At 36.7% G+C, this 27,012-nt stretch overlaps 1 protein-coding gene across 1 annotated transcript; it reads left to right on the top strand.

Annotated features, from left to right (window-relative positions):
• SEC23A (Sec23 homolog A, coat complex II component) lies at positions 1-27,012 on the top strand. Its single transcript, XM_027880724.1, has 20 exons — positions 1-50; positions 3,897-4,138; positions 5,948-6,005; positions 6,258-6,344; positions 7,416-7,652; positions 7,752-7,831; positions 8,302-8,446; positions 8,780-8,938; positions 9,665-9,780; positions 10,562-10,685; positions 11,818-11,898; positions 13,617-13,706; positions 14,938-15,044; positions 16,052-16,205; positions 16,940-17,017; positions 18,066-18,227; positions 19,718-19,804; positions 21,171-21,326; positions 21,923-21,988; positions 25,574-27,012. Exons 2-20 carry the CDS (start codon positions 3,918-3,920, stop codon positions 25,661-25,663), a joined length of 2,298 nt encoding a protein of 765 aa, XP_027736525.1. The 5' UTR covers positions 1-50; positions 3,897-3,917; the 3' UTR covers positions 25,664-27,012.

Raw genomic sequence — 27,012 nt, 5'->3', positions numbered from 1 at the left:
GGCGGCGAGAGCGGCCACGGCGAGAGCGGCGGCGGCGGCCGGGACGCGGGGTAAGTGGGCAGGGCAGGGCTGAGAGTGCAGCGCAGGGTGCGGCCAGCCCGAGCGGGCCGTGCTGGAGGTGCCGCGAGGAGGACGGTCCTTCGTCGGCGCCGTGGCGGCAGCCGCGCCCCCCGCGCTGCGGGGTACGGGTACACCCGGCCTCGCTGCCGGGCCCGGAGCGAGTGTGGTGGGAGCTCCCCACCGTGGCAGTAGGTGATTCCCGGGCGGCCCGACGAATCTGGGGACTCCCGGTGGCCCTGAGGGTCCGGGGGTACTGCCGGCGGCGGGTCATCAGTTCCCGCGGCCTCCCGGGCCGGGAGTGCGGGCGCCCTTTCCGTGCGGCGGGGAGCGCCCGCCCGGGCCGGGGTGTGCTCGGGCCGCCGAGAGCGCCACGATTCACCGGGGCTGCCGGAGCTCGGGTAGGGCCGGCGGGGCACGGCCTTTGCGCGGCCGTCGCTGCACCCGGGGTAAAGGGCGGCTCGCTCCGGCAGCGGCCGCGGTGCTCCTTGCCCAAGCTGTTCTGTACCCGCGTCGTTGTGCCGCTGGCGGGGGTGCCTTGAGGTGTAGGTAAAGCTGTACAAAATGCAAGCCCTGCTGCGTTTGAGTGTGTGTTTCTTTTCTAATTTAGGTGGATTATTACATACTTGAGTTATTAAAAAAAAAAGAAAGTCCTCAGTAAGCGGACTGGGAGAACAGGTTTGGAGGATGACTGTGTTTGAGTAGTGGAAATATTGTCAGTCTGACAGCTTGCAGTTGCTTTAGATAACTACTTAGCCGTTCTCCTTGTGCATTTGAGTTCCTCCTTGGATCTGAAATAGATTTGTACGTGATGAGTGATTTGGGCATTAAAAAATTAATTAAAGTTTTATTACTTTTCTCTTTTACCAGATTGTTAGTCCATAATACACTGAAAGTAGATGTTTTGTGAGAAAAGTGCACAGTGAACTGTTACTGATCTAGTGGTATTTAAACACATAACCATATGAGGGACTCTTGTCCATCCTTACAATGCTGTAAGGAGAAATGCTTTGATTTTTTTTGGTAGGTGCTTCTAAAGAATTATGGATATTGTTTTGGGGATATTCCGTATTGGGACAGATTTACCTGGGATGTATAAAGTTTAAAGATGCTGATAGTCAACCAGTGATTCTCTATGCAATTCAAGCGTGGCTTCTTTTGTGACACAGATTGTCATGGTGCAGGGATGCAAGGTACATTCAACCGTAGCAGTGGGAGGTAGAAGGGAAACCAGAAAGGACTGCTGGTTTTGTCTGGATATCCTAATCTGCAGCAAAGGTAAAGCAGTGACATCCCAACATGGGAACTGTTGCTTTCAGCTCTTCTGAAAATCCCTTCTCTGTGGTTTACTGAGGGCAATATGTATTTTGTGGCATTTGGATATCCACAGTTTGTTGTGTAGCCTGTAGGTCAGGAGGGTGTGCTGTTCTTGTATAATGCAGTACCTCTCCACAGCTATCCTAGAAAATGTGCCTGCATAGCTGTGAAAATGGAATGTAACTTGTCAGACGAAGAGTCCACATTTGATGAATGATGAAATAGGTAAGCATTATTGGCTCTTAAAAAGGAAGAAAAGAATGGAAGAAAAGATGGAGGCGAAAGTAAGTACTAGCAGGTTTTGCCTTCTGAATAGGAAGTACATGCCTTTTAAGAAAGTAACAGTATTAACTCAATAAATCAAAAAAGTCCTTTATGTATATGTGTATGTATGTGCATATTATTAGTCACTACACACTGCTTGTACATTGCCCTCTAAGGAGCAGTAACTGAGTGGTAAAAGTAATGTCTGCATAAAGCCATTTCAAACATTGCTAGAATAAAATGTTGAGAAAACAATTTGAAGTCCAGTACAGAAAGTGTGAGTTCACATTGCAGTGTTTGGAGCTGGAGTTGGTGTACTCTGTAGCCGATGCCAATGAATGACTGAAATAACCTTTAAATTGCAATTTAGTCTGTCTTCTCAGATCATTTTTTAAAGGAGAGATTATTCAGTTTGTGGTTATAGCGGATATAGTTGCCTAGTGCAGATTCTTGCATCAATACCCCATTTTTCAGGGATAATGCTCCTTCACCTTTTTTACAAAACACTGATGGATTTTAATCTGTTAGGGGAGAAATTTCTTAAATTCTGGATCCTCTTCAAATACCAGGCTGTTCTTTCCTCTCTCAGCTGAATTAACTTCTGTCTCAGATCTCTCTGTAGCAATTATAACCTCCAGATATTTTCTCCTTTTTCTCAGTTTTGTCCCCTGCCTGATGGCGTTGCAGCAATTTGAGTAAAAGTGATGGTGGAAGTGCTCTTATGCACAAAGTCCTGTATGCTTCCTGTGTTGCAATTGCCATGACTTGTTTAGATAGGAGCAGATTTGCACCTAGTATTGGTAAGACATGCCCATTAAAATGTTGGCAGTTATTTCCTAAGGATATTAGCTCTGAAAACTGGTACTTCTCTTTGTATTTTATCTGTTTTCTTAAAAGTCAGCATTAGAATAAAACCATCAAGTTAAACTATAATTTAAAAAAATTTGGAAAGGTTTTATCTGTCATAGAAATGCCATTATAATTTTGGTAAATAGAGGTAGGCTTTGATAAATGGAGAATTTCTAGGAGTCTCCCATAGGATTAAGAATTAAGTGTGCTTGTGAGAATTCCTGATTTAAACCCCAGTTCAGGAGGTTTCCATCATTTCTAATAGCTGTTCATTAACTTAGTACAGTCTAAATTGAGGCCTAGGAGCATTTTTACTTCCTCTTACATAGTTCATGTAGACTTTTATGGTAAATTCTTGATTATTAGCCAGTATGAGTTTAGATATCCTAAATCCTGGAAAAAACTGTGCTGTATGTACTATAAAAGGTATTGGGAAGCATGTAACAGGTATTCAAGAACACTGTGTGTAAAGCTGAGGTTTTTGTTTTGGAGGGGACGTAGTGCACTCCTTTCTGGCTGTCCCGGATGTTCACAGGTACTGTTGAGCATTTCAGATGTGTCTGTGTTTCCCAGTGGTCCAGCTTCTGAGTAATCATAGCTGAAAATTTTGAAAGCCTTGGGTCAGTGCCCTAAATTGTAAATTTGAATTAAAAAAATTGTTGAAAAGTGCTTCATGATAGAAAATGTATTGGAATATGGCACTTGTATTTCTTATGAAGTTATTTCCTAGCATTGCTGTAGGAAAGTACTCTTGTGGAATATCATGTTGATACTCCTTTATGTTTGCATGTAGGCAGCATCCTGAGTTACTGAAAATGTGGTTAGAAAACTCCTACAAAATTTTATACAGCAGAAGACATAAAACAAGTACTCTTAGGAGAAATTCTTTCTACTGTTTCATTGTTAAAATAAGTTAGAGAATTAAAACAATTTGCAAGAATGACTGTCTGATTTTTTGTTAATGAACAGAATGAACAACTAAATGCATTAGTGAAAGTCCTTAAAGCTGTGTGTATTTTTTGTAAGCAAGTCTTTTTTTATTATATTAGTTTACTGTATAATCTCTACTCTGACCAACCCTAGAATTATTGCTTTAGTTATAACACTCCTTGCCTGAGTTTGTCGCTTAAGTCAAGAAGTGATCAGAAGATAGGTATTTTTACACTATTTAACTTGCAGTATATAATCTATTTTGAAGGAGTTGCTGCATCCTGCAAGTCTTAATTTTTTTGTTTCCTCTTAGAATTCTGCACACTGCTTTTAGGATTTAGGAAGCACTACTTAGTATTTTATTGATTGTAACTCAATTACAGTATTTGAATAGTGACTGTTATAAAGTGCATTCAATATTTAGTGGTTAAAAATGTTTGTATTTCAACATTCTGCTAATGGTTATCTTTTTATTTTAGTGATAAACAGAGAAGTTGACCATGACTACCTTCCTGGAATTTATCCAGCAGAATGAGGACAGAGATGGAGTTAGATTCAGCTGGAATGTTTGGCCTTCAAGTCGTCTTGAAGCTACAAGAATGGTAGTCCCAGTGGCTGCGCTCTTCACGCCACTGAAGGAACGACCAGACTTGCCTCCTATTCAGTATGAGCCGGTTTTGTGCAGTAGGACCACGTGTCGAGCCGTTCTGAATCCCTTATGGTAAATCTAATGCATATGTTATTACAGTATTTTGCCTTAAAATCTCGAGAATAGTGCTAATTGAACTGTGCAAAAGATCTGGTGTATGCAAGTTCAAGTGATCCTCACATGAGTGTACAGCTCAGACTTACAGATCTTAGGCGGTTCTGCACATAGATTTGCATAGGTAACATATGTACTTAAGACACAGCTTTCATTTAAGGAGTCTTTTCAATGTACTTAATTATTGATTAGGTATGTTATTTTTCTGGAACTATACATCTTGGGAGTTAGTATACTCCTAACATTTTGCCTCTAGAAAGTGACTTGCAGTAAAAAGTTACAATACTGTATCTTTTGAACTGTTGGGCCCTAATATAGTTTAATTTCAAAGTGAAATAAACTATTTTTATTACTGACCTTAGTTCATTTGTAGATCAAAGCAGGGTAGCTGGTTTAGTTTACCAAAACAGAAGGTGATAGACAGATAGATGGATAACATCAGAAGTAGGCATGAGAGAGGGTGAAAAGCTGTTTGAGCTAAAGGGTAATACTAAGGATAAAACTAAAGGATAAGTTTAGGTTGGAAGCAAAGGAGGTGTTTCATATGTCATTCCTGTTACAGTAATATGGAAAAGAAACAGGACAATTTCTAAGTTGGAGTTTGATAGGCATGGGAAAGATTCTGAGTGATAGTGAGAGATTAGACGTGATGTAAAAGATCCTGTAGACCAAATTCAGGTTTATGAATGACTTGTCCCTGGCTGGGAGAAAAGACAGTTTTGAAGCAGATGTAAAATTGTGCTTCAGTATTAAACACAGTGGCTGATTGTGCTGGAAGTCAGACTTAGCTGAAGTTAACTTTTTCAGAAGCATTATCTTTTTTTGAGGACTGGAAAGAAAACAATGGAAAGACAAAGTTGTAAAGGGTCAGTCAGATGCCTGACATTACAGCAAGCTGTGGGTGTTTTTCCTGTATCTTGTGTGCAAGTCATGACTGGATTTTTTTTTTTTTTTTTTAAAAAGTGTGATTAGAGACTCAGTATGGGGGGACCTTGTGAGGCCTGTGTGGTGCTTTGGGCTGAGTAATTTGCAGCCCCTGTAATTGGTATAGATAATTTGATAGCAATAAAGATGTTTTGTGTTTACAGCATACTGGGACTTACCTGAAGATTTGATCATATTTTAAAAAGATTTTTGCCCTTGTAGACAGGAGAAGATATGGTAGCAGGAAGTGTACATTGAGAACTATGAAGTTTACTTTCCCTTAAGATATGAGTAGGGCTCTGTTAAGACGTCTCTGTGGCATGAAGATACAATTTGCACTTTTTATATTAACTATATTAATAAAAATGTAGACTAAAGGAGATAGTCTTATCAACTGAGAAAACACGTTATTTTCATTATAGAGGTAGCTGTAATGTTGGAACCTGTTTTTTTAGGGCATAAGGTAAATTCATGGTAGTCCCAGACTCTGACAGCTAATAGACAGAGGCAGAAAGCAATGAAAAATGCAAAGGTAAGGAGAGTTAAATAGATTTTCTAAAACCATCTAGAAAGTCTCTAATATAGGGGCTGAGTATTTTTAAGTTTCTTCTTTTCGTCTTTTCCTTGAAGACTATTCTTTCTTCCTAAACACAGTAATTTGCCTGATACACCTGTGTAAGGCTTCACTTATTTTGAGTTTGTAATATGGATATTTAGGAGAAATTATATTAGAAGGAAGCTTTTTCAAAATCACCGTGTTTTTGAAACACTAAAAGAAATGTATTTTAGGGAGGAAAATGAATTGTTCATGCTATATAAACTTTTCTTATTGCATTTTTATAGCCAAGTGGATTATCGAGCAAAACTCTGGGCTTGCAACTTCTGTTACCAGAGAAATCAGGTAAGAAAATAAAACATTCAGCATATAGAAGATATTCTATAAGGCAAAATGAAAATCTTGATTTTTCAAATTATAGTTGCAAACGGATATTGACGGCAAGAGCAGTGTGCAGCTGTATCTCAGACATTGCATTCATTTTTTTTCATAACAGCAGTAGTGAACATTTGTTGCAAAATAGTCCATATGTATGTTTTTGCTTTTGTAGAAGTCATAATCTTTCATTTATGCTAATTTCTGTGTTTTTATTTGCAGTTTCCTCCTACCTATGCTGGCATATCTGAAATGAATCAGCCAGCTGAACTTTTGCCTCAATTCTCCAGCATTGAATATGTAGTACAGGTAAAATCATTAGATAAAATCTCTAACATTCATAGCGTTGCAATATGCAAAAAGAATTAATTTCAGTTTTACTTCTTCACTGCATTTTAATGACTCTGGGTGTGTATGTGCTTGTTAGTAGACTGAACATTTACGCCATCAGTTGTAAAACATAACATTTTATGAGAACGTTAGGATTGCTAATAAGGCTGGTTAAAAAAAAAAAAAAAGAAAGAAAAAGAGGTCTGTTGTAAAGGTGATACTTCTGTTAGGTCTGTTTCATTACAGGGGGGCTAATTTGTGTTAGTTGCTTGAGCAATTTCAGTTCAAATTTGACTGACTGTTGATTGACCTCATTAATAATTTGAATTGAAATTTGTATTTGGATGATTAGTAGTTAGTTTTAGGGCTAACTGGTTTGGAGACAACAGCTAATATATATTCAATTCAAGTGTTTAAATTTTAATATTTTTTAATTTTGTAATCTCTCCTCAAAGTTTTAAGGATTCAAATTTGTAAGACTTGAGTGAGGTAGATCATAATCTGAATCCTCACTGAAGTCTTACAAATTTTAATGAAAAGAAGAGGAACGGAATGGAAATTCACTGAATGGAAGCTGTAGTTTTTGCCAACTCCTTTAATACAAAGTAAATGGGATGTTTGCTCATAGTACAGCAAAATCGGTTTGGATAGAACTGGTGAAATCTAAAGTAAAATTATGAGGTGAAATGCCGTGGAATGTCATCACTTTGGATTATTTTGCCATTGTGAATATCTTTGTGACTGTTGTGTTCATTTGGAGTGATAAAAGTTCATTGTTATTGGCACATGCTTCAAAACCATCATGACATCCTGAAAGGAGTTTGTCCTTTCTTCTGTGGTAACCATTTCCTTTTTGTGTGGAGTTCATTTATGGTAGGGGTTTTGTTCCAGATCCTGATTACTAATTGAGAGGGAGTTAAGTTAGGTAGAACATTGACATTATTGGTATGATTAAAGTTAAAACTTTTACAAAATGTACTTTACTTGTTCATTTTTGATCCTGAAAATATTACAGGGTTTTTCATATGATTTTAATTGTGTTTCTCAAAGCGTGGCCCTCAGATGCCGTTGATATTTCTTTATGTTGTGGACACATGCATGGAAGATGAAGACTTGCAAGCTCTGAAGGAATCCATGCAGATGTCGCTTAGTCTCCTGCCACCAACTGCATTAGTAGGTCTCATTACCTTTGGCCGAATGGTGCAAGTTCATGAACTTGGCTGTGAAGGAATTTCCAAAAGTTATGTCTTCAGAGGAACAAAGGACCTGTCTGCAAAACAGCTTCAGGTAATTCACTGAAGCAAACAAAAGGAAGTCATCAACGTGATGATAATGAAATAGTTTGCAAACAAATTTTGTAATAAAATCTTATGCATTTGACTACAGGAAATGCTAGGGCTTACGAAAGTAGCTGTTTCACAAGTCGGTCGGGGTCCTCAAGTGCAGCAGCCACCACCTTCTAACAGGTAATCTACTTAAAATACCTAGGAGACATATCTTGACTGCACTGATTTACTGAAAAACCAGTATTTTAAGATAATGAAAACAATCAGCTGAATGAGTAGCAGTAAAATTATTAGAATTGTTCGGAGATGTTATGGATACATAAATAATGATACTTAATAATAATTTGGCTGGTGTCCTGGAAAGTGTTGCCTGCTCTTTTGACTAAGTAAGGTTCTTTCTGGATAGTGATGGTATCTCTAAGTCAGGAAGTTTTAGTTTTACAAGCTCTGTGCTGAACTTCTCAAGCTGAGTGTGTATGTAGTAATTCCAAATGGCTTCATCTTGATGAGGCAGAGACATTGCTCTGAATCCAGACTAGAATCTAGAATTAGACATTACCGGTATATGTCTACTATATTGTTAGTAAGCAACTGATAAAATGTTCATTTAGCATTTTAAATCTAAACTAATTCCATGTATTTGTCTTCAGATTTTTGCAACCAGTGCAGAAAATTGACATGAATCTAACTGACCTTTTGGGTGAACTGCAACGGGATCCTTGGCCTGTTCCACAAGGAAAACGGCCCTTACGTTCTTCTGGAGTGGCTCTTTCTATAGCTGTAGGACTCCTTGAGGTAATAGCTTTTAACTACAGCTGTGCTAATATGTAGATAATTTTCTTGCAGGAAAGCTATCACAATCAATATGTAAAAACCTTCCTAGTTGATGCATGTTAGATTTGTAGTATGATCTGATGCATATCATCCCTTATATGCATAGAATATTATGGACATTTACACATTTTAATAAGGCAATATTGAGACTTTACATTAATGGCAGATTTAAGTTTTGAAGAAGTGCAGTTGTTGTTAAAATCCTTTCAGTGTCATAAATTACCCACACAGCTATTTATTTGGTTCAATCTGTAACAAAACCTGATGGTTTTATTTGTCTTTTATTTCCTACAGTGTACTTTTCCTAATACTGGTGCACGTATAATGATGTTCATTGGAGGCCCAGCTACGCAGGGACCTGGCATGGTTGTAGGGGATGAATTGAAGTTACCCATAAGATCATGGCATGACATTGAAAAAGACAATGCAAAATATGTGAAAAAGGGTACTAAGGTAAGAGATGATGGTGTGGTTTTGTTTACCTGCCTCTGAATAGTGGTGTGTGTCTTAAGAATGTCTTCAGAAATTTCAATAGATTGAGTTAGAACTTTTCTAGTCATATTTAAGTTCTTTGGAGTGCTTTTCTGGTTTAAGTCAGAAAAAAATTTATATTACTAACTGTTATACCTAGTGTAAGGCTGACCATTCTAAGACAGCTGCTCAAAACTGCCTCTGTGGTTGGGGGAAGGCTAGGCTGTAGAGTTTAGACGTAGTTAATTTAATCTAAAATGGAAATTTTGGGCTGGTGAACTACATCCAAAACCTTTTGAATTCATCTTAACTGATTATAATGGGAGGTTAAACAATTAACTAAGTTGCAGGCATCTGTCATTATAGACACATGAGATTGAAATGGTAAATTCGATGCTGTGTTAGTACTAAATGCAAATTCTGAAAAGAAAAAGATAAAGATTTAGATTTAGATTAAATAGCAAATTTAGATTAAATGGCAACCACTGTGCTCTCTAGTGTGAATTCGGCTCTCAGCTTATCGGAAAAAAACCCTAAGTGTTAAAAATTCCAGTCTTAGTTTTAACTTGAAGCAAAAAATATACCTTTAAATGAATAAAGTCTGATAATGTTGTTTTAGTAAAATTCTGGGAGTTTGGGATTTAGTATGAAAATGAGGAGAGTTCACGTTGTCAATTGCTATGAACTGTATTTTCATCTTGGATTTAGCATTTTGAAGCCCTGGCTAATCGGGCTGCAACAAATGGTCATGTTATTGACATATATGCATGTGCATTGGATCAGACTGGTCTTCTGGAGATGAAGTGTTGTCCCAACTACACTGGGTATGTGTCTATTCATTTTTAAGTAGTATATAAAGATGCAAGTTTTGGTTTTTTTGAATTGTTTAACAGGAAGCATTTACAAAAAATGAGCTGCCTTTTTTAAAAAAAAAAAAGGCACAAACACACTCTGTACTGTTCTGGTTTTATTTGTACTGGAATTTTGGAATTTCTCAGTCTCTGGCAATTTTGTCACCACAATTGTGGGTTTCATAAGGAGGGGATTTGTTGTTTTTCTTTTGATGTGATCTGTTTGAGGCTTGAATGATATGGATATCTTTTAAACACACAGTTTATGCGCTGTTTCTGTTTTTCAATACTTGTATATGTAAACTGCAGGTTTCAGTAGAGATAAGGACCTACCATCCTTGTTCTTCTTGCTCTTCAGAGTGGTACAAGCCTGAAATAATGAGTAAACTACACAAGATAATATAGTTTTGAATAACAAATATTAGAAGTAAGCTGACTTTGCATGACAGGGTTTTGAGACATCTAAAATGTTGAAGTCCAGTATAGTATTTTCCCAATGACTTTGTTACATATTATAATCATGATGACCTCAAGATGCATAGAGCAAGAAGCTCACTTAAAATTTTCATCCATAACATTGTAGCAAAATACTAATTTTAGGTTAGTCTATTTTAAGAAGGCAAAAACGTGCCTCACAATGAATTGTCTTTAGTTTTAGGCGTTAATAGAAATAAGCTATGTAAATCCCATGTGCTAAATTATTGCATAATAAGTATTTTAACTTAAGGATTTTGTTTGTTTTGTTGCTGTCTAGAGGCTACATGGTGATGGGAGACTCTTTCAATACATCCTTATTCAAACAAACCTTTCAGAGAGTATTCACTAAAGATATGCAAGGACAATTTAAAATGGGATTTGGTGGCACATTAGAAATAAAGGTAAGCATACAAAAATTCAGTATGTTTGTGAAACTCTGGAATAGGATGGCTATAAACTGGAATCTTTGCCCTTTAAAGGAATTTTTAGGAACATGCTAAACAGATGTGTTAAGGTCGGCTTGGATATCGCTGTTACTGCCTAGCTATCTTTTTGTAGTTCTGTGATTCTGTAAATGTGAGTTAGGTATAGTGGTAATTCCTTCTCACCCTGCATTCAGTGACAGCTAAAAGAGAGACTAAACTAAAGTAAACGTCTCTGTTAGAAACTCAGAATGCCGTGTGCTTCGATTTTGATATCAGTAGTGAGTGTTTCTTGGGTTTTGGTCCAGCTTCTCTGTTAGTTAGGTCAGATTTCCTTTCATTTTCCATCCTTATCAGAATCCATTTTGGCACTTAAACAATGGTCATTTCCACCTCCACCCGTCTGAGAAGCTTAGAGCTGAATGTGCTATAGGTGAAGGTACTGTCTTCATGATATTTCTTGCAAATTACTGAATCCTGCCTTGTAGAAGAATATGGAGTTACTTTCATTATTGGTAAAATTCTGTTTTACTAGGACAAATAGTTGAACCCTCTTTTTTTTGTATACATTTTCTTTTGAATTTTGTTGGAAGATCCTGGAAAATGTCAAAAGGAAGCCCCAGTTCTAGAGAGGTGTACAAATCACTTCAAACAGGAAAATGACATTGGAAGAATATAAATAACTGGATCTTGCCTTTAGCTATGTATGTCTAGGAGATAGAATATAAATGCACTGTGGGATATGTGTAGGCTTATCTTACCATTCTTCAGTTTTAATCTTATCTTGTGAATATTTTAATCTCTTGGTTAGAAAAGAGACATTACCCAGTAGACTTTGTAGGGTCTCAAGTTCATAAATTAAACAGCTCTTCTCCACATTTTAATTTATATTCATGCTGTTATTTCAGGTGTACTGATTGGTACAGAAAACAAAGGTAATTAAGTGTAGAAAGCAAGCACACGGAAAGTTTCTCTAAACATTGTTGTATGTAAACCCTTTGCTAAAGGTATCAATAATCTGATATGCATTGAGGTTTTAATTATCTAATGATAAAATGAGTGAATTCTTTACCATGGCATGTTAACGTATGTTTTTATTCTAAATATGAAGACTTCAAGAGAGGTAAAGATTTCTGGAGCAATTGGACCCTGTGTCTCTCTCAACTCTAAAGGACCTTGTGTCTCAGAAAATGTAAGTAAACTTTGCTGAAAATGAGGGTAGTATCCTACTATGGAAAAGTAGGATTTAAGATTTCTGGATTTGAAGAGAGGCTGAAACTTTTCCATAAATGGAACAAATAGTGCTCAATTTTTACCATTTTTAAATTCAATACGTGCAAGCTTGCAGTCATTGCTAGATCACATTCAAGTTGTATTAAACCTTGCAGATTTCTTGTTCCTTGTTTAGATTTGTCCTGTTGTTTAGATTGTTTGGATTTGGTTGCTGTAAAATTATTATGCAGAACTTACACCCTGATGTAGCAGAAACCTATTGTTAAAATTAGAGCTATGTCCTTTTATCCAAAGTGAACCATAAAAATACAGTTTTTAGAAAGACTTGAGAGAACAGGAGGGTACAAGACTGTGCAAACATCCCCTTTATCTTTATTCTGCCTTCCCATTTCTGTAGCTGTTTCACCAAATGCACATTTAATTTATTGGAAGATGTAACTATTGCAGGCTCCTGAAGTAACTCCTTTAAATTATATTAAATCATCGCTTATTTTCTTATCAGATAATATTGTTAACATTTGGTTACTAATAAAAAACAATTCATGCAAGTAACCAAATCTCTTACATTTGAGAAGTCTCATTTTTGTTCCTAACAATCTGCATAATAGAGCACTTTCCAGTATGAAAATGCTCACAAATGGCCTGCTTTAATCAAACATTTTTCATTCATTAATTTTTCCTTGTATTTATAGTTGCATCTTTGTGAATTAAAAATCTCAGTATAATCAGTGTTTTTTTTCTTAGTGATCTGGTACAGATTTTATTGTTTCATTGCCGAAGGGACCACATATATTACAATAAAAGTTAACCCCCCAAAAACCCAATTAAATGTATATCATCCTATTTAAACTACACATCTATTTCATAGGGTGTAATAGGAAATTCAGTTTTGAATTCATGTCTGTTCTGTCATTCTTTTGCCTTGCAATTATATAATTTATATTCTAAACACCTTTTTGTTGAAATTATCCGAATTAAAAATTTTGAGGTAAAACATACAAATAAAATGAGGATGCATGCGGCTCATTTCAGTGGGAACTATACAATTCCTGTAGCCATAATGCTTTTAAATGAATACAAGCACAGCGAGAGTATTGCCAGCATAATTTTCCTTGAATGTTTTATTCAGTTTCACTGTGTCCATTATGGTTAATGAATTATTTTAATGGGCTTTTCTGGATATTTATGTTCCTTTGATGCCAAAAAAGAATTGTCAGTTGAAATAGGTCACTATCTGTGTACCGTTAGCTCGCTAGTTATTAGAGACTATGTAAACATGTACAATATACTACGTAAGCTCTCTACATTTTACTGCTATGCCTTAGAAGAGTCTTTCCACTTACATGTGCTTCTTACCTCTTATCTTGGGGCTGTTTAAGCAAAGTCTGGTACTTTTTCCTGTTTCTGACCTGCTTTTTAATTTTTTTTCTAATGCCAGCTCCTTGTCTTTCTAATGCTTTAATCTTTTAAAACAACAATCTCTTTTTTGCATTATTATTCTTCCGACAACCAGTGCAACAGTTGTTTTGCAGGAGTGTGTGAAAAGGTGACAGATTGAACAGGGAGAAAGCTCGTGACAGAGTAGTTGTAAGAAGTTATGTATAATGGATAGATGCTGTATTTCACAAACAAGGAAATACTTCTAGTTTGTAAAAGTGTTATAAAATCTTGCTGCAGGAGATTGGAACAGGAGGCACTTGTCAGTGGAAGATTTGTGGTCTTAATCCTACTACAACACTTGCACTGTACTTTGAGGTGGTAAACCAGGTAATAAATATTTGTCTACTTGTCTACTAATCACAGTAATTTTATTTTATGTAACTATTGAAGCCTGTATTTTTGTGTGGTTCCCCCGAGCACAGTAGCAGGGATACGAATGATGCTGCCATTTTGTGTTGTCAAAGTTTAGAGATGGACCCTAACTGCTTAATGATGAGCTAATCTTCTTCTTGAATATGATAATGGGAATCAAAGAGCTCTGCAAATTTTGGATAGAGTTCATAATCTTTTTAACTCCAATTCTTCCTTTCAGAGTGTTACTTATTAAATCTATTTCAATTGCATTATATGAAAATACTGTAATCTGTGTATTTAAAAGTGCTTTCTAGTATTTCCCTGATGTTTTAGTTGCAAGGTAATTACTATATAATGTTACATTTTAATTTACACTTTAATTGCTCAGTATTTCCAAGTAAAGATTGGCTTCATTGAAAGGTGTCAGGGGCATTTAGCCTGGTTTCCTGTTTCCCTGAGGGACTACTAGGAAAGATGAAAATATGAGGAGCAAATCTACCACTCCTTCCCGTGCTTTATCTTCTTCCAAATATTTGAAGCTCAGGAACTGCGTGACCTGACTGTAGTTTCTTTGTAATTAGTATGTTGTATTTCATGGTTTGTTATCTATGCAAAGGCTTGAAAACTTGAACTTTAGCCATTTTTCATTTTACTTTTTGCATATTTATTTTGGTCTCATTTTATTAGTAGCTCTAAAACTGGCCAAAATTGATTTCAACTATCTTTCTCTCTTCCTATTTAGTGTGTAAACCTGTATTTCCACTGACTAGAGTTTTGAAATTTCAGTTTACACTTGGATTCCAATCTTTGTTTTGACAGCAATTTTGGAGACCTGAATAATATCAGGTTTCATGTCCTGTAATTCCAGTTGTTCAAGTAGAATTCAATGAAATCAGCAATTGTAAGGCCCCTTGGAAAATGTCTCTGTAAGGGTATGTGGAAAGAGAGAGCACTGGTTGCTTTAAGGATATCTGGGGGAGACAGCAACTGCTTCCAATATATCCCTTAACAGTCTCCAAGTGCATTAGCCATATTTAGTAAAGATACTCAACATAATCAAAGCACTAGACAATTAATTTATATAACTCGGGCTACCCGTTGCAAAGAATGTTATGATTTTATAGTAATTAGTTACATACTTTCAAGTTATACTGTAAAATCTTGAGATTCTCCTTCATTTAATTTTTTTTCCTCCTGTACTTAGCACAATGCTCCCATTCCTCAAGGAGGACGTGGTGCAATCCAGTTTGTGACTCAGTACCAACATTCCAGTGGACAGAGACGTATCAGGGTGACCACAGTTGCCAGAAAGTATGTTCTACCTGTGATGAATGATTTTTGAAAAATCAGGATATATATATATATGCCTTTTACTCTATGGATTTTGTACCTATTTTCTTGTTCTGGGATATACAGTGCCACAGGTGGTGAAAGCATAAGCATATCTTTGAGACAGTTGCCTCTTTTGTTCTGTGGGCTCTTTCTTCTCTGAGAGGTTGCAGTGGCTGTATAATGATGTGATGGGAAAACCAAGTGGTTTTAGATAAGGGGGAAGCTTTCAGTGCAGTTCATTGGTTTAAACTGAGGAGATGGTTGGACTTATGGAATGGCAACAATCATTTCATAAGTTAACTTGAGAGTGCTAGCTGCAGTTCAGGGAGAATGTAAATACCTCTTTTTGCATGTGTAACCCTTACCTGCAGTTTCTTTGATTCAAAATTTTAGGATGTGATGTTTAATATTATAAAGGCGTTTTTCAATGTCCAGTGACGTTTCTTTTAAGCTGAAGGAGATCATTGCTTGGTTAATTCAATGGAAAATTCAGTTTATTGAAAAAAATATATCCCTGTTGATATGACTATGTTGTTAAATTACATTAGTTGTATTAGTAAAATCTTAGCAACTGATAAAAGGTGAGGATTAATAGTTCACCTTATAAATTGAAAAGAACAATCAAGGTGCACAAGAAAGTTGCTAGTGTGGGAATATGTGCTAAGCTTTATGGATGGTGCTTTCTGTAACTTACCTTTCATAATTATATATTTTTTAAAAAATTAATAACTGTTATTAGTGACATTATATTTTATGATATTTTATTTCACTTGTTGCATGGCATCTGTACAAATAAGGGACATTTCTAATTAAAGAACGGCTAACTGAGAGGCTGCTTGTTTATACCCAGCAGATTTTTTTGAAGCTCCAGCATCGGTTTGGTAAACTGCTAACGCTGCTTTCTTTGCCTTAATTTTGAAGGGATATTTTGGGGTTGGACATCTTTCCTATCACTGCGATGAAAATATTGTATTTTTCTTTTGCAGCTGGGCAGATGCACAGACCCAGATTCAAAACATTGCTGCATCTTTTGACCAGGAAGCTGCTGCAATTCTCATGGCTAGATTGGCAGTGTACAGAGCAGAGACAGAGGAGGGGCCTGATGTGCTTAGGTGGCTGGACAGACAACTTATACGCCTGGTAAAAAGAACCATATTGAAAGAGTCAGATTGTTTTCTTGCTTGCAGGCACATAATTCTTAAATGACTGGTATTCAGTGATTTGTTTCTTTAAAAACAAAAAATGAACTGAATGCTTCATTTTCACATGAGGGTATGCAGAATGAACTAAGATACTCTATTTTAAATGAAAAAAGAGCAGGTGTGTTTTCCGTTGATTTATTAATGTTTCCTCAGTATGTGGTAATTGCCAGCAATTAAGAGAAATTATAACATGGGATTTGCAGAAATCAAAGCTTTCTCTACTTTCTGCTGCCTTGAATGATATTGTAGATTAAATGTTTTTGGGGAGGGGGAAAAAAGGAGGACAAAGTATCTAGAAACCCATATGGAATTTTTTTATTTTCAAAAGTTCAATTTTCTGTTTGGTTTTTTTTAATTTATTTTCTTTTTACCTGTAAGTAAGTAGTTATCAGTAATTTACTTTTAAACATGTTCTTTGGAGGTGTTTTAATCATCTAGCTCTGCTTATTGATTTTAGAGAAAAAAAAAGCCAAAAAGACATTAAAACCGCATATGCAGGAAAATCACTGTTTGTTGAGAACTTATGTAAATGTTTTTGCTAGGTTTCTGTTTGTTTACAAATTTGTAAGCACCACCAGTCATGTATCTGATACAATCAAACTTACAGTAGTGGCATGACCAAGCAAATATGTTTCTTAATTTAGAATTTGGTAATTTTTTCTTTTGTTCCAGTGTCAGAAATTTGGAGAATATCACAAGGATGATCCGAACTCTTTCAGATTTTCGGAAACCTTTTCACTTTACCCACAGGTGAGTTTGCCTATTGGAAGGTTTGTGTATAAGTGATGAAAAGAGAATGCTCAGTGAACAAAGAGGCCCTGTAGTACAGAGTGAAGTAAGACGTGGATATCAGAGTGAACTGACCCCCTGCCCCCAGCTACTGACTGCTGTGTGACATTAGGCAAATCACTTCTGTTGCCTGTGCTGCTGTGTCCCCTTTTGTTGTCTGCCCTTACAGTTAAACTTTGTCTAACTCTGTATATTTTTTGTTTCTCCTGTAATGAAATCCTCATCTTACCTGAATTTGAAATCATATAATGACACTTTTTTAAGGGTAGTCGTAATGAAGAAATTTGGAAATGTTAAAAATATATGGGTTTGCTTTGTTGTTTCTTTCCCATATCATTCACGATACTGACCACAAAAGAAACACTCCCCTGTGAAGTGAACTTGACCTTGGTTATTAAACTTCAAATAGTTTCTTTGCTAATAATCTGTTCTGATAAATTACTTCATTCTGATGACTCCAGATACATCATTTCTGGACTCTCCTTAGACTTCCATAATATTTCTGTTTGAGCCACCTACTAATGTGTCTCAAGGTGTTAAATGTTGTGGAGAGATTGATTCAGCATGTGGAAAATTTGATTCAGCTATAAGGGGATATACTTCTTCCATTTTACTAGCAAAGTTCAACTTTGCAGTGGTTTGTATTTTCTGTACACATGCTATAACTTACTTTGCTCCATCACAGCAGCCTCCCTCACAGGAACAGTAGAACTTAAAGGATTAGACAATATTTCTTCATACTATTTCTCAGTTAGTACTGCAGAATATTAAATTTTTCTTTTACTTCAAAGCAGCTTTGTAGGTTTATCCATTCTGATACCTCTCTTACTGTCATGAGAATATATAAAAACTGGTAGAGCTGCATATACAAGTTAGAAATGTTAAAGGAGTTAGAATTCAATTTTATCGTGGCATTGATCTCAGAGTTTGTGAAAAACATTTGTCTCCTTGTGCAACTGTCGTTTTTATCTTGGAGTGGGAGTTCAAACAAATGGTTCTTGTATTGCAGTTTATGTTTCATTTGAGAAGATCTCCTTTCTTACAAGTTTTTAACAACAGTCCGGATGAGAGCTCATACTATCGTCATCACTTTATGCGTCAAGATCTAACCCAGTCGCTTATCATGGTTCAGCCAATTCTTTATGCCTACTCTTTCAATGGACCTCCAGAGGTATCAGTAAATAAATATAACTTCATAGTAGGTTAAGAGGTGCTTTTTTGAAAGAAGTGATTGTTGTCCTCGCTATTGCATGTTATAAAAGGTGTTTGTTTATAATCTATTTTATGAGAAAGAATATTCATTTAATTTACAGCATACAATGAACAAGGCATATCTCAGAATTCTGATGTAGAAATCTTGAGATCAGAAGTCACTTTTTAAAGAGATGATGTTTTAAACTAAGGAATGGTAATTTTTTTGGTTATTTTTTGAGAGCTGTAGCAATTTTGTTTTTATGTTTGTGGTTCCAGAAAGTAAACTTAAACAAAAATGGTTTTAATGAAAATGTACTTTTTCTGTTGAGTCTGAAAGAAAAGTTGGCTTTTTTTTGTGAAATGTATGAAATTTCCTCTATCTTAATGCCCTAATCCAAAGCTTCTGGTTTTGATGTGGTTCCTGTTATGTGTAGATTCGGTACAGAACCTTCCAGCTGACCTTGTCATGGCATGTTCTGTATAAACCTAAAATAAAAAACTGATCTTCCAAGAAGCTTCTGAAAGAAGTATAAGATAGGAGACAACCAAAATAATCTCCTACATAAAAGAGAGACAGTGAAACAAACATAGTAGTAAAAGATCTTGGCAGGTTGGAATTCTAACTTCTGTTAGGATTTTTTTTTTTTTAACTATCTATGGGCTCAAAAAAAAGGACTTTTAAAAGTAGAGTTTAAAATAATAAGGTGGCTTGTGAAGTTCACAGGTGTAAGAGCATTCTCCCATGTATGAAAAACAAGTAGTCACATTGGTGATGCAAAGGAGAAATCTGATTAAGCAGGAGCTGATGTCTCAGTGTAGAATGAGTAATAATACTTTTTTTTGATTCTTGGAATGGTTAATATTTTTGGTATCCCTAGCAATATCGATTCAATTAAATCATATAGTATTGATTCAGTTAAATCATATAGTGCCAATATGTTGTCATTACCCTTAAAAAGGTGAATTAAAACCTTAAATATTGCATTAGATTTCATAAGTCATGAGTATTTACTATATATGGTATTGGTGGATATATAGGCACAGTAACAATAGCTGCAAGAATAAGACTAAAAAAAACTCCAAACAACCCACAGCCTCCAAATCTTGTACTCAAATAACTTCTAAATCTTTATACATTGAAATACAATTCAAATTAATGACATTCTATAGGTAAATATGGAGGTACTTGCAAGACTAGAAAAGTGCATAATAATGAAAGGGGTTTCAGGTCTTGAATACATTTTTTATTACTTTCATGAAGTTATATATTCAGAATCAGGCTGGATAACTTCAGAATGAGAGTGTGTGGGTTGCAGATGGGGGACATGAAAAGGAGCAAATGCAGAGTTTTAGTAAATGATTGAGAAAGTTCCTAAAATACAGTTACTGATTCAAAAAGCTGGCAATGCCATCTGATTGTCCAATTATGCATCAGTTGGTAATTTTTCGTTTATTTTTAAACCTTAGCCTGTTCTTCTGGATAGCAGCAGCATTTTACCAGATCGCATTCTCCTTATGGACACCTTTTTCCAAATCCTTATTTATCATGGGGAGGTAAGAGTTGTCATTGCTTACATAAATACTCTTTCAGTAGGAGTGCTACACTGTGGGAGTCGAGTTCCAGTGCACCTCAGTACTTGACCCTCTCATCTGCTTGGCTGATAGCAGAGTCAGAGTTAATGTTTGTAGTTTGGTACTTTGGCGTGCCTATACACAGATATGTGACATTAGTTTTGGTCCTATTTGTTATGATAAGTTTAAGATTAATTAGCTTCAATGTGCAGATTTTGTTTTAGATCAATATTTTTCCTACCTTTAAAAGTGTTGTTCCCTACCCTTCCCTTTCCCCCCAAATTTTCACTCATTTATTTTAGACCTTTAAATTAGTTCTTCAGGGACAGGGAGTCAGAACACAGCTTTATATTCACCCTTCATCTGCACTGTCCTGGAGGAATGGAACTGCTCCTGGCAGTTAGGTAGATAGACATTCCTTAGTAATTTAAATACAAATGCTTGTGATTTCCTAGTTCTCTGCTTCCCTGGAGGAATTGAGCTGCTGCTTATACTGTTCTGGATCATATCCTCATATGCACTGATAAAAATATTTCTTAAACTTCAACGCTTCTTAAGCAGCAAAAAGTTATGTCGTTTTTGTCAGGAAGCAGCAGAGGCAGCCTGCTCTGTGAGGGAAAAGGAACAGGGAACTGATCATCACTGCAAGGCAGGCAGAGGTCTTGCCACTGAACACCTGGCCCCCACTGTACCTGAGGAAGGCAAGCAGAGTAGTCGTGGGCAGTAGGGATGAAGCAGGTCCAGGTTCTAGTTAGACAGTCAGGTACCCGGATGGGGGTCAGGATGAGTAGGATACAGGAGCAGATACAGGTGTGGCTGCTGTGCAGCTCAGGTAGGAGTCAGGAATGAGACCCTCAGCTTAAAAGCAACTGCCAAGCAGAGGAGGGAGGAATGCCTGCTGAGGGTCCCCCTGGAGTCTTTCCTAACAACAGCCTGTATCACTGAGCTGTGCTTGAGCAGCCAGCTTCACTCCTAGGAAGTGAGGAGGTTTCGCTACAGGCTCTGAAAGATAAATATCAGTATAATTAGTTATTTATAATGTGTCATAGACATGCAAAATAGAGAAGTGTAAATAGTATCTTTGACCTTCTAAACTAAATATTTAACATAAAAAAGATGACAGAAAAGGAAAGACATCACAAAATGTTAAGAGTTTAAAAAAAAAAATCTAATGCCATGTTACTTGCAAGATCTTGGCTTTTGAAAATTAACTTGAAGGTTCTAGGGCAGAAAGGGGTGAGTGATAGAAAAGAGGCCAGCAATGTCACATTTTCCTCAGAAGAGTCCTGTGTATTTTCTAAGAAAGATTGGTGAATCAGTTATAAACTTCCTTCTTTCCTGTCCCCAGACCATAGCTCAGTGGCGTAAGTCGGGGTACCAAGATATGCCAGAATATGAAAATTTTCACCACTTGCTGCAAGCTCCAATAGACGATGCCCAAGAAATTCTCCATTCCAGATTTCCGATGCCCAGATATATTGATACAGAGCATGGAGGAAGCCAGGTATTTATATAATCTAGGAAATGGTGTTGATAATGTTGTGAGATTTTTTTGGTAGTAAACATGCATTTCTATACTAAAATGTATATAAATTGCAAGTGAACATTTTGAATCTTAAAGCTTTTACAGAGCCAGGTATTTAATACCCGCTTTTCCTCGAATCTGTGAATTCCTGTTATTTATTATTATTTTTACCCTACTGACTTTGACTCTTGGATTCTTTGTTTAAGGTGTGTAGGACAGAAAAGACAGTACTTGTGTGGGTCTCTGAACCAATACCAGAATTATTCTTTGTGTTATTTTTTCAAAACTTCGTCATTAATGTCTTGTTGATATTCACATTTACTTTGCCAGTGCTTAGAAAAAGACAAAAGCTTACTTTCAGCTGTGTCAAGAAGTTCTTAGCAGTTCTGCATTATAGCTATAGAGTCCAGGAAGTAGCTTTATTTATAGAGGTGCTATTTGCTGCTCTGGATGGGTGTCTACATCTCCAAAGAATAGAAATTTATGTATTTCAAATACACATGCAACTTTTTTCTGAGTGCAAGAATATCCTATTTGAGAAGATTAATCTATTGTCTTTGTTTTGTTTTTTAAAGGCTCGCTTCCTGCTTTCGAAAGTAAATCCCTCTCAGACTCATAACAATATGTATGCATGGGGACAGGTAAGTACAAATCTGCTGATGAAGCTTGTACACGATTTTCTTTTTCCCCATTTCAGAAGTCAAGTGACATGTTGTGTACATATAAGTGGTAATGCCAAGTTTCAAAACTGAAAAAGAAATGTAGTTTTGGTCTGATGTAACCAAAATTACAGAAGTTGAAAAAATGTGAGGCTGTTTGACCTTCACCTTATAGCTTCCTCTTCAGTTAGTGTGTTGCAGCCTTGTATTGTTATCTCCTTGGCCACCCATCTCATAGAGCTTTAGACCTCATCCCTATTAATACCTTCAGAATCCTGGCAGTGAGAGTACTTACCACACGTGAAGACTAAAGGACTCTACTTTGCAATAGAGAAGATGAATGTTGAAGATAGTTAGGGGCAAGAACTAGAAAATATATCAGTGCCAGCGTATTGACATTTTCCAGAATTTTTGTGGTCCAGTTGACCAGTAATCAGTTTACAAATCTTGTCTTTAGGAAGGAAGTTATGTAAGAGTTCAGAAGTTAAACTTTCTGGAGCACCTTTTATTCTTGAATGTTGCATCTCTGTTCTGTGTTTTCCTTCCACATTCAGCTTCTTTAGTGGGAAGAGAAACACTGCTATGGGTTAAATGCTAGTGCAGTGTCATTTTCTCATGCAAATGTAATGACATCAGACACTTGAAGCTACATATTAACTGTGCTCTCAGAGTATTTTGCTGAAGGGTTGACAGTGTAAAGTCACGAATGAGAAAGCTCTGTAACAATCTTTTGGCAGTGATCTTTGTCAGGTAAGTTTTTTATCAGGGTTACATTTTCATAGGATGAATTGGTCTAATGAAGCTTCAGGCAGTGAAGAGCACTGAGATCCAGAGTGAAAATACTTGAAAACTCTGTACTGTGTTGGATCCAGCATGATTTGAACCCAAATCCCAAATTCCCTTGCCTCCAAAGTCCTTAACCTAACAAGCAGTCTGTTGCTATCTCTCTTCATTATATTTACTCCACAGCATACACACAAATCCTGTAGTTTGGAAGGTCTTGTTTTTATCTAAACAATGCCTGGAAATTTTCACATTTCCCACAGTACAGGACAACTATTTTCTGCTCATTTAATTAGTAAGCAAGTGAAGCGGTGTTCCAGGTGCAAATACAAAACAATTCTTTACCTGATCTCTAAGAAAATTATTCATGCTGGACAGGTGAGACTCTTCAATACAGTTTACAAAAGACAGCTTTCTCTTTTAATGCTGAGAAGAATTCTAGGGTAGCATAAGAAATGTATTAATCTCCCCAGTGGTATTGCAGTGCATGTGCTCAACATAATATGCTCTTGTGTTTGTAGGGGTTTTTGTGAACAAAGTTGAATAATGTACAAATTATGAAGTGAGAAATGTATCTGTTGGGAGAAAATTTAAAACTGATTTGCATCTTGCTCTTGCTTTTTCATGACCTCCCTGGATTGTTTCATGTAATTTTAGTTTGGGCACAACTGAAAGTCCACACTGACCTGAAGAGGGCACCCACACACCACTGAAATCATGTTTCAGGAGGTGATGAATTGCCTAGTTTGGTTTTTAATATTCTGAGTAAAGATTTTCTTTAAGCTTTAGTAGGTAGGTGCCTTAACAGTATGAAAAGCATTTTCAGAAAATAGCAGTAAGGTTTTAATGCATCCCTGTTATGTGACTGGTTATTGAAGATGCAGTAGAAATTTTCAGAAAAGGACCTGGGGGTGCTGTTTGACAGGTGACTGAACATGAGCCAACAGTGTGCCCAGGTGGCCAAGAAGGCCAGTGGTATCCTGACCTGTATCAGAAGTAGTGTGGCCAGCGTGACCAGGGAAGTGATTGTGCCCAGTACTTGGCACTGGTGAGGCCACACCTTGAATCCCGTGTTCGGCTTTGGTCCGCTCACTACGAGAAAGACACTGAGGTGCTGGAGCATGTCCAGAGAAGGGCAACAGCTGCTGAAGGGTCAGGAGCACAAGTCTTATGAGGAGTGGTTGAGGGAGCTGGGGTTGTTTAGCCTGGAGAAAAGGAGGCTCAAACGAGACCTTATTTCTCTCTACAACTACTTGAAAGGAGGTAGTAGAGTGGTGGAGGTCGATCTCTTCTCCCAGGCAGCAAGCAATAGGAGAAGAGAGGATGGCTTCAAGATGCACCAGAGGAGGTTTTGATCGGAACAATTTCTTCACAGGAAGAGTTGTCAACAGGGTTGGAACAGGCTGCCCAGGGAATGGGTGGAGTCACCATTCCTGGAGGTGTTTAAAAGACATGTAGATGGAGCACTTACAGGCATGGTTTAGTGGGGGGTTTGGTGGTGCTGTGTTAATGGTTGGACTCAGTGGCTTTAAAGGTCTTTTCTACCTAAATGATTATATTATTATATTATATAAATAATAAATTATATAAATAAGAGAGCTCAGGCTTAGCATTAACAGGCTTGGAAGTAGAGCATCCTTTAATTTCACCTTGCTACCATCAGCTGACAGTGTGCCTTCCCTGAGAGTAGATGTGTATTGTGATCCAAGAAATCTTATTGCACTTGGATTTGTCCCTTGATCATTAACTGAAAACTGGTTTTGGCCAGTTCTCAAAAAGCCACAATTCTCAAAAAGATGCTTCTAAGCATCCTTGTTAAGACTTTTAAGTCTGTGTTTTGGAAGACTTTGCAGCAGTTCAGACAGCTCTGGTTTAATTTGTAAATATGAGTGCCTAGTACCTTTGAAATGGTTGAATTGTTGGGATTTATAGGAATTCTTACATCTGTAAAGGGAAATAGCGGCAGACTGATCTCAAAAGAGTTAAGAGAGCTACTATGTAACATTTGCAGAGTTGCCAAGTGTTGTTTTATTTTGACGGTAAGTTTGTTCAAAAATAGTAACTAAAAACTGACTATTTAGAACTTATTGGATTTCCTAAAATACTTCTGAAGTCAAAAAGTAAATTGCAAGAATCCACCCAGAAGGTTTTTTCAGATCTTTTGTGATCTGATTTTTCATGACTTTCAGACTTTTTGGTCTTTCTCTTAGGTGGCACAGAGCTATAGGAGGAGAGAGTTGGCCCAGCTCTTCTTGGGAAAGCCAGTTGACCTTTACTCGGTGTCAAATCAGACCCTTAGTGAATTTGTTTCTTCCTTCCATCATTTTGATATGTCTGAGCTTCACTGACAGATACTGATTTGTTAGTTGTGTCAACTGCATATTACTGTTTCTCTCCCCTTTGTCTCCTCCACTGAGGTAGGAATCATGCAGGAACTGTGCCACTGAAATTTTATTTACTTCTAAAAATTTGTGAGTTAATATTTGGCAGCTGTCAAAAACTCGTGAGTTTTGTCTGGTTGATGTAAATCTTGCTATACAGCAGCTCATTTCTGTATGCATTAGTATGAAAGAGTGTGGTTGTGGGTTATGCCTGAATTCATATAAGCATATGAAAATTTATGTAAATGTACAGTCTGCTGGTTTTTTGTCAGAGGATTTCAATAATGGTACTCTTCTAAGGTCTTTCTAAATTTATAAAATGTTTGTTCAGTGGAACATGTTGTGCCTTAAAATGCTTTTTCTTTACAATGTGCATAATCTTCTTGTTTCTCTTATTTTGTAGGAGTCTGGAGCACCCATTCTTACTGATGATGTCAGCTTGCAAGTATTTATGGATCATCTGAAGAAACTTGCTGTCTCTAGTGCTGCCTGAGATTCTGCAGTGCACTAAAGGCACAGATAAACTGCAGCCATATTTCAGCTTTTTCTCCTTTACCCTTTCCCTTGTCTCACTTGACAGAATGCTCTGATATGCACAAGCTGCCTGACTAGATGTAAAGCAGTGTTGTTTTCAAAGAAAAGCTTTTGTTATCAGCAAATGTTTTAATGTGAACTGCAGTTTGTAAAAATGACAGGTAGTAAATTAAGTTATAAGCAGAGGGAAAAGAACAGTAATTTTGATTACTGTGATATTATAGTTACTTTGAGATCATTTGCAACAACTTTGAGATGTGATTTCAGTTTTCTTTTTAAAGGGTTGGGGTTGATCCTACTCAGCACTGCAAAGACCCATTGAACAATAAAGGAAATCTTTGGTGATGTTGGGCTTTCCAGACTGCCACATGATTACTTTTGCTTACTCAGTTTGAGCATGGAGTGAACAAAGCACCAACAAAAAACATATAAAAATGGTATTAACTCAGTCTTTTGACTTAGGCTGATGAATTTTTATTGCCTGCAGAGATATTACTGTTCATGTATTGTTTATTTTAGGGGTATTTCATTTCAAATATTTCTTGTCATTTACTCTATTTGATTCTTTGGAAACAGAGTTTTTCTTTATTTCAACATAGAAAATTTGAACTGAAAAAGTATAAAATCTGTTGTTAAAGGAAATTTAAATCCACATGAATTTTGACAAAAATGTATTGTCAAACACAGTTAACAGGTGAATATGCTCAAGAAAAAAAAACAGTTCTAGTTTCAACTAAGAAGAAATCCTACACTACCCAAATGAACTGACTAAGAGTACAGCCTTGATTTTTGTCTTGGCAAGTATGCTTAAAGGAAAATTCACCTTTTTTACTATTGCCTTATAATGTTATTACACTAATGCATGACACTGCACATCTGCTTTTTGTTTCTGCATCTTTTTTATTATGAATTCCACAGGCTGTAGTTCTTTTTGAAACAGTATTACATGACATATGATGCAATTAATTTAATATTTAGTTAATACCTAATTTTTTTTTGGTGGTTAAATTAGTAGGCTTTCCCATTTACTTGTTGAAGTTTACACATAAAACACGTTTACATAGGTAATGTGACATTTTGACAAGCAAAGAGTCAAGTGTGGTAGTGGGCAGTAAAAAATTGTATCAAGTCTAAAGGAAGAGGGTTTTCACATAGGAAAGTCAGTCGTTTACTGGTGTGATAAGCATGAGGGTGGTTGTTCTGTAAATTCCTAAAAACTTGATTAAATCAATTGCTCTCCATTTCTTTGATCTGAATGAGATGAAGTCCATTTGCCTCAAAACAAATAAAATACATGTTTTTCTCTCA

This window comes from Empidonax traillii, unplaced genomic scaffold (assembly GCF_003031625.1).
Source record: "Empidonax traillii isolate 1590-97213 ecotype Southwest subspecies unplaced genomic scaffold, ASM303162v1 scaffold74:size2480735, whole genome shotgun sequence".
NCBI lineage: Eukaryota > Metazoa > Chordata > Aves > Passeriformes > Tyrannidae > Empidonax > Empidonax traillii.
This window is presented reverse-complemented; position numbering and strand designations above follow the sequence as displayed.

What these genes read in the sequence shown, in the direction of transcription:
- SEC23A (XM_027880724.1), top strand. Translation starts at nt 3,918, where the DNA reads ATGACTACCTTCCTGGAATTTATCCAGCAGAATGAGGACAGAGATGGA. An exon ending in GCATTGAATATGTAGTACAG is followed by an intron (nt 6,345 to 7,415) that starts GTAAAATCATTA and finishes TGTTTCTCAAAG; the next exon opens with CGTGGCCCTCAGATGCCGTT. An exon ending in TGTCTGCAAAACAGCTTCAG is followed by an intron (nt 7,653 to 7,751) that starts GTAATTCACTGA and finishes ATTTGACTACAG; the next exon opens with GAAATGCTAGGGCTTACGAA.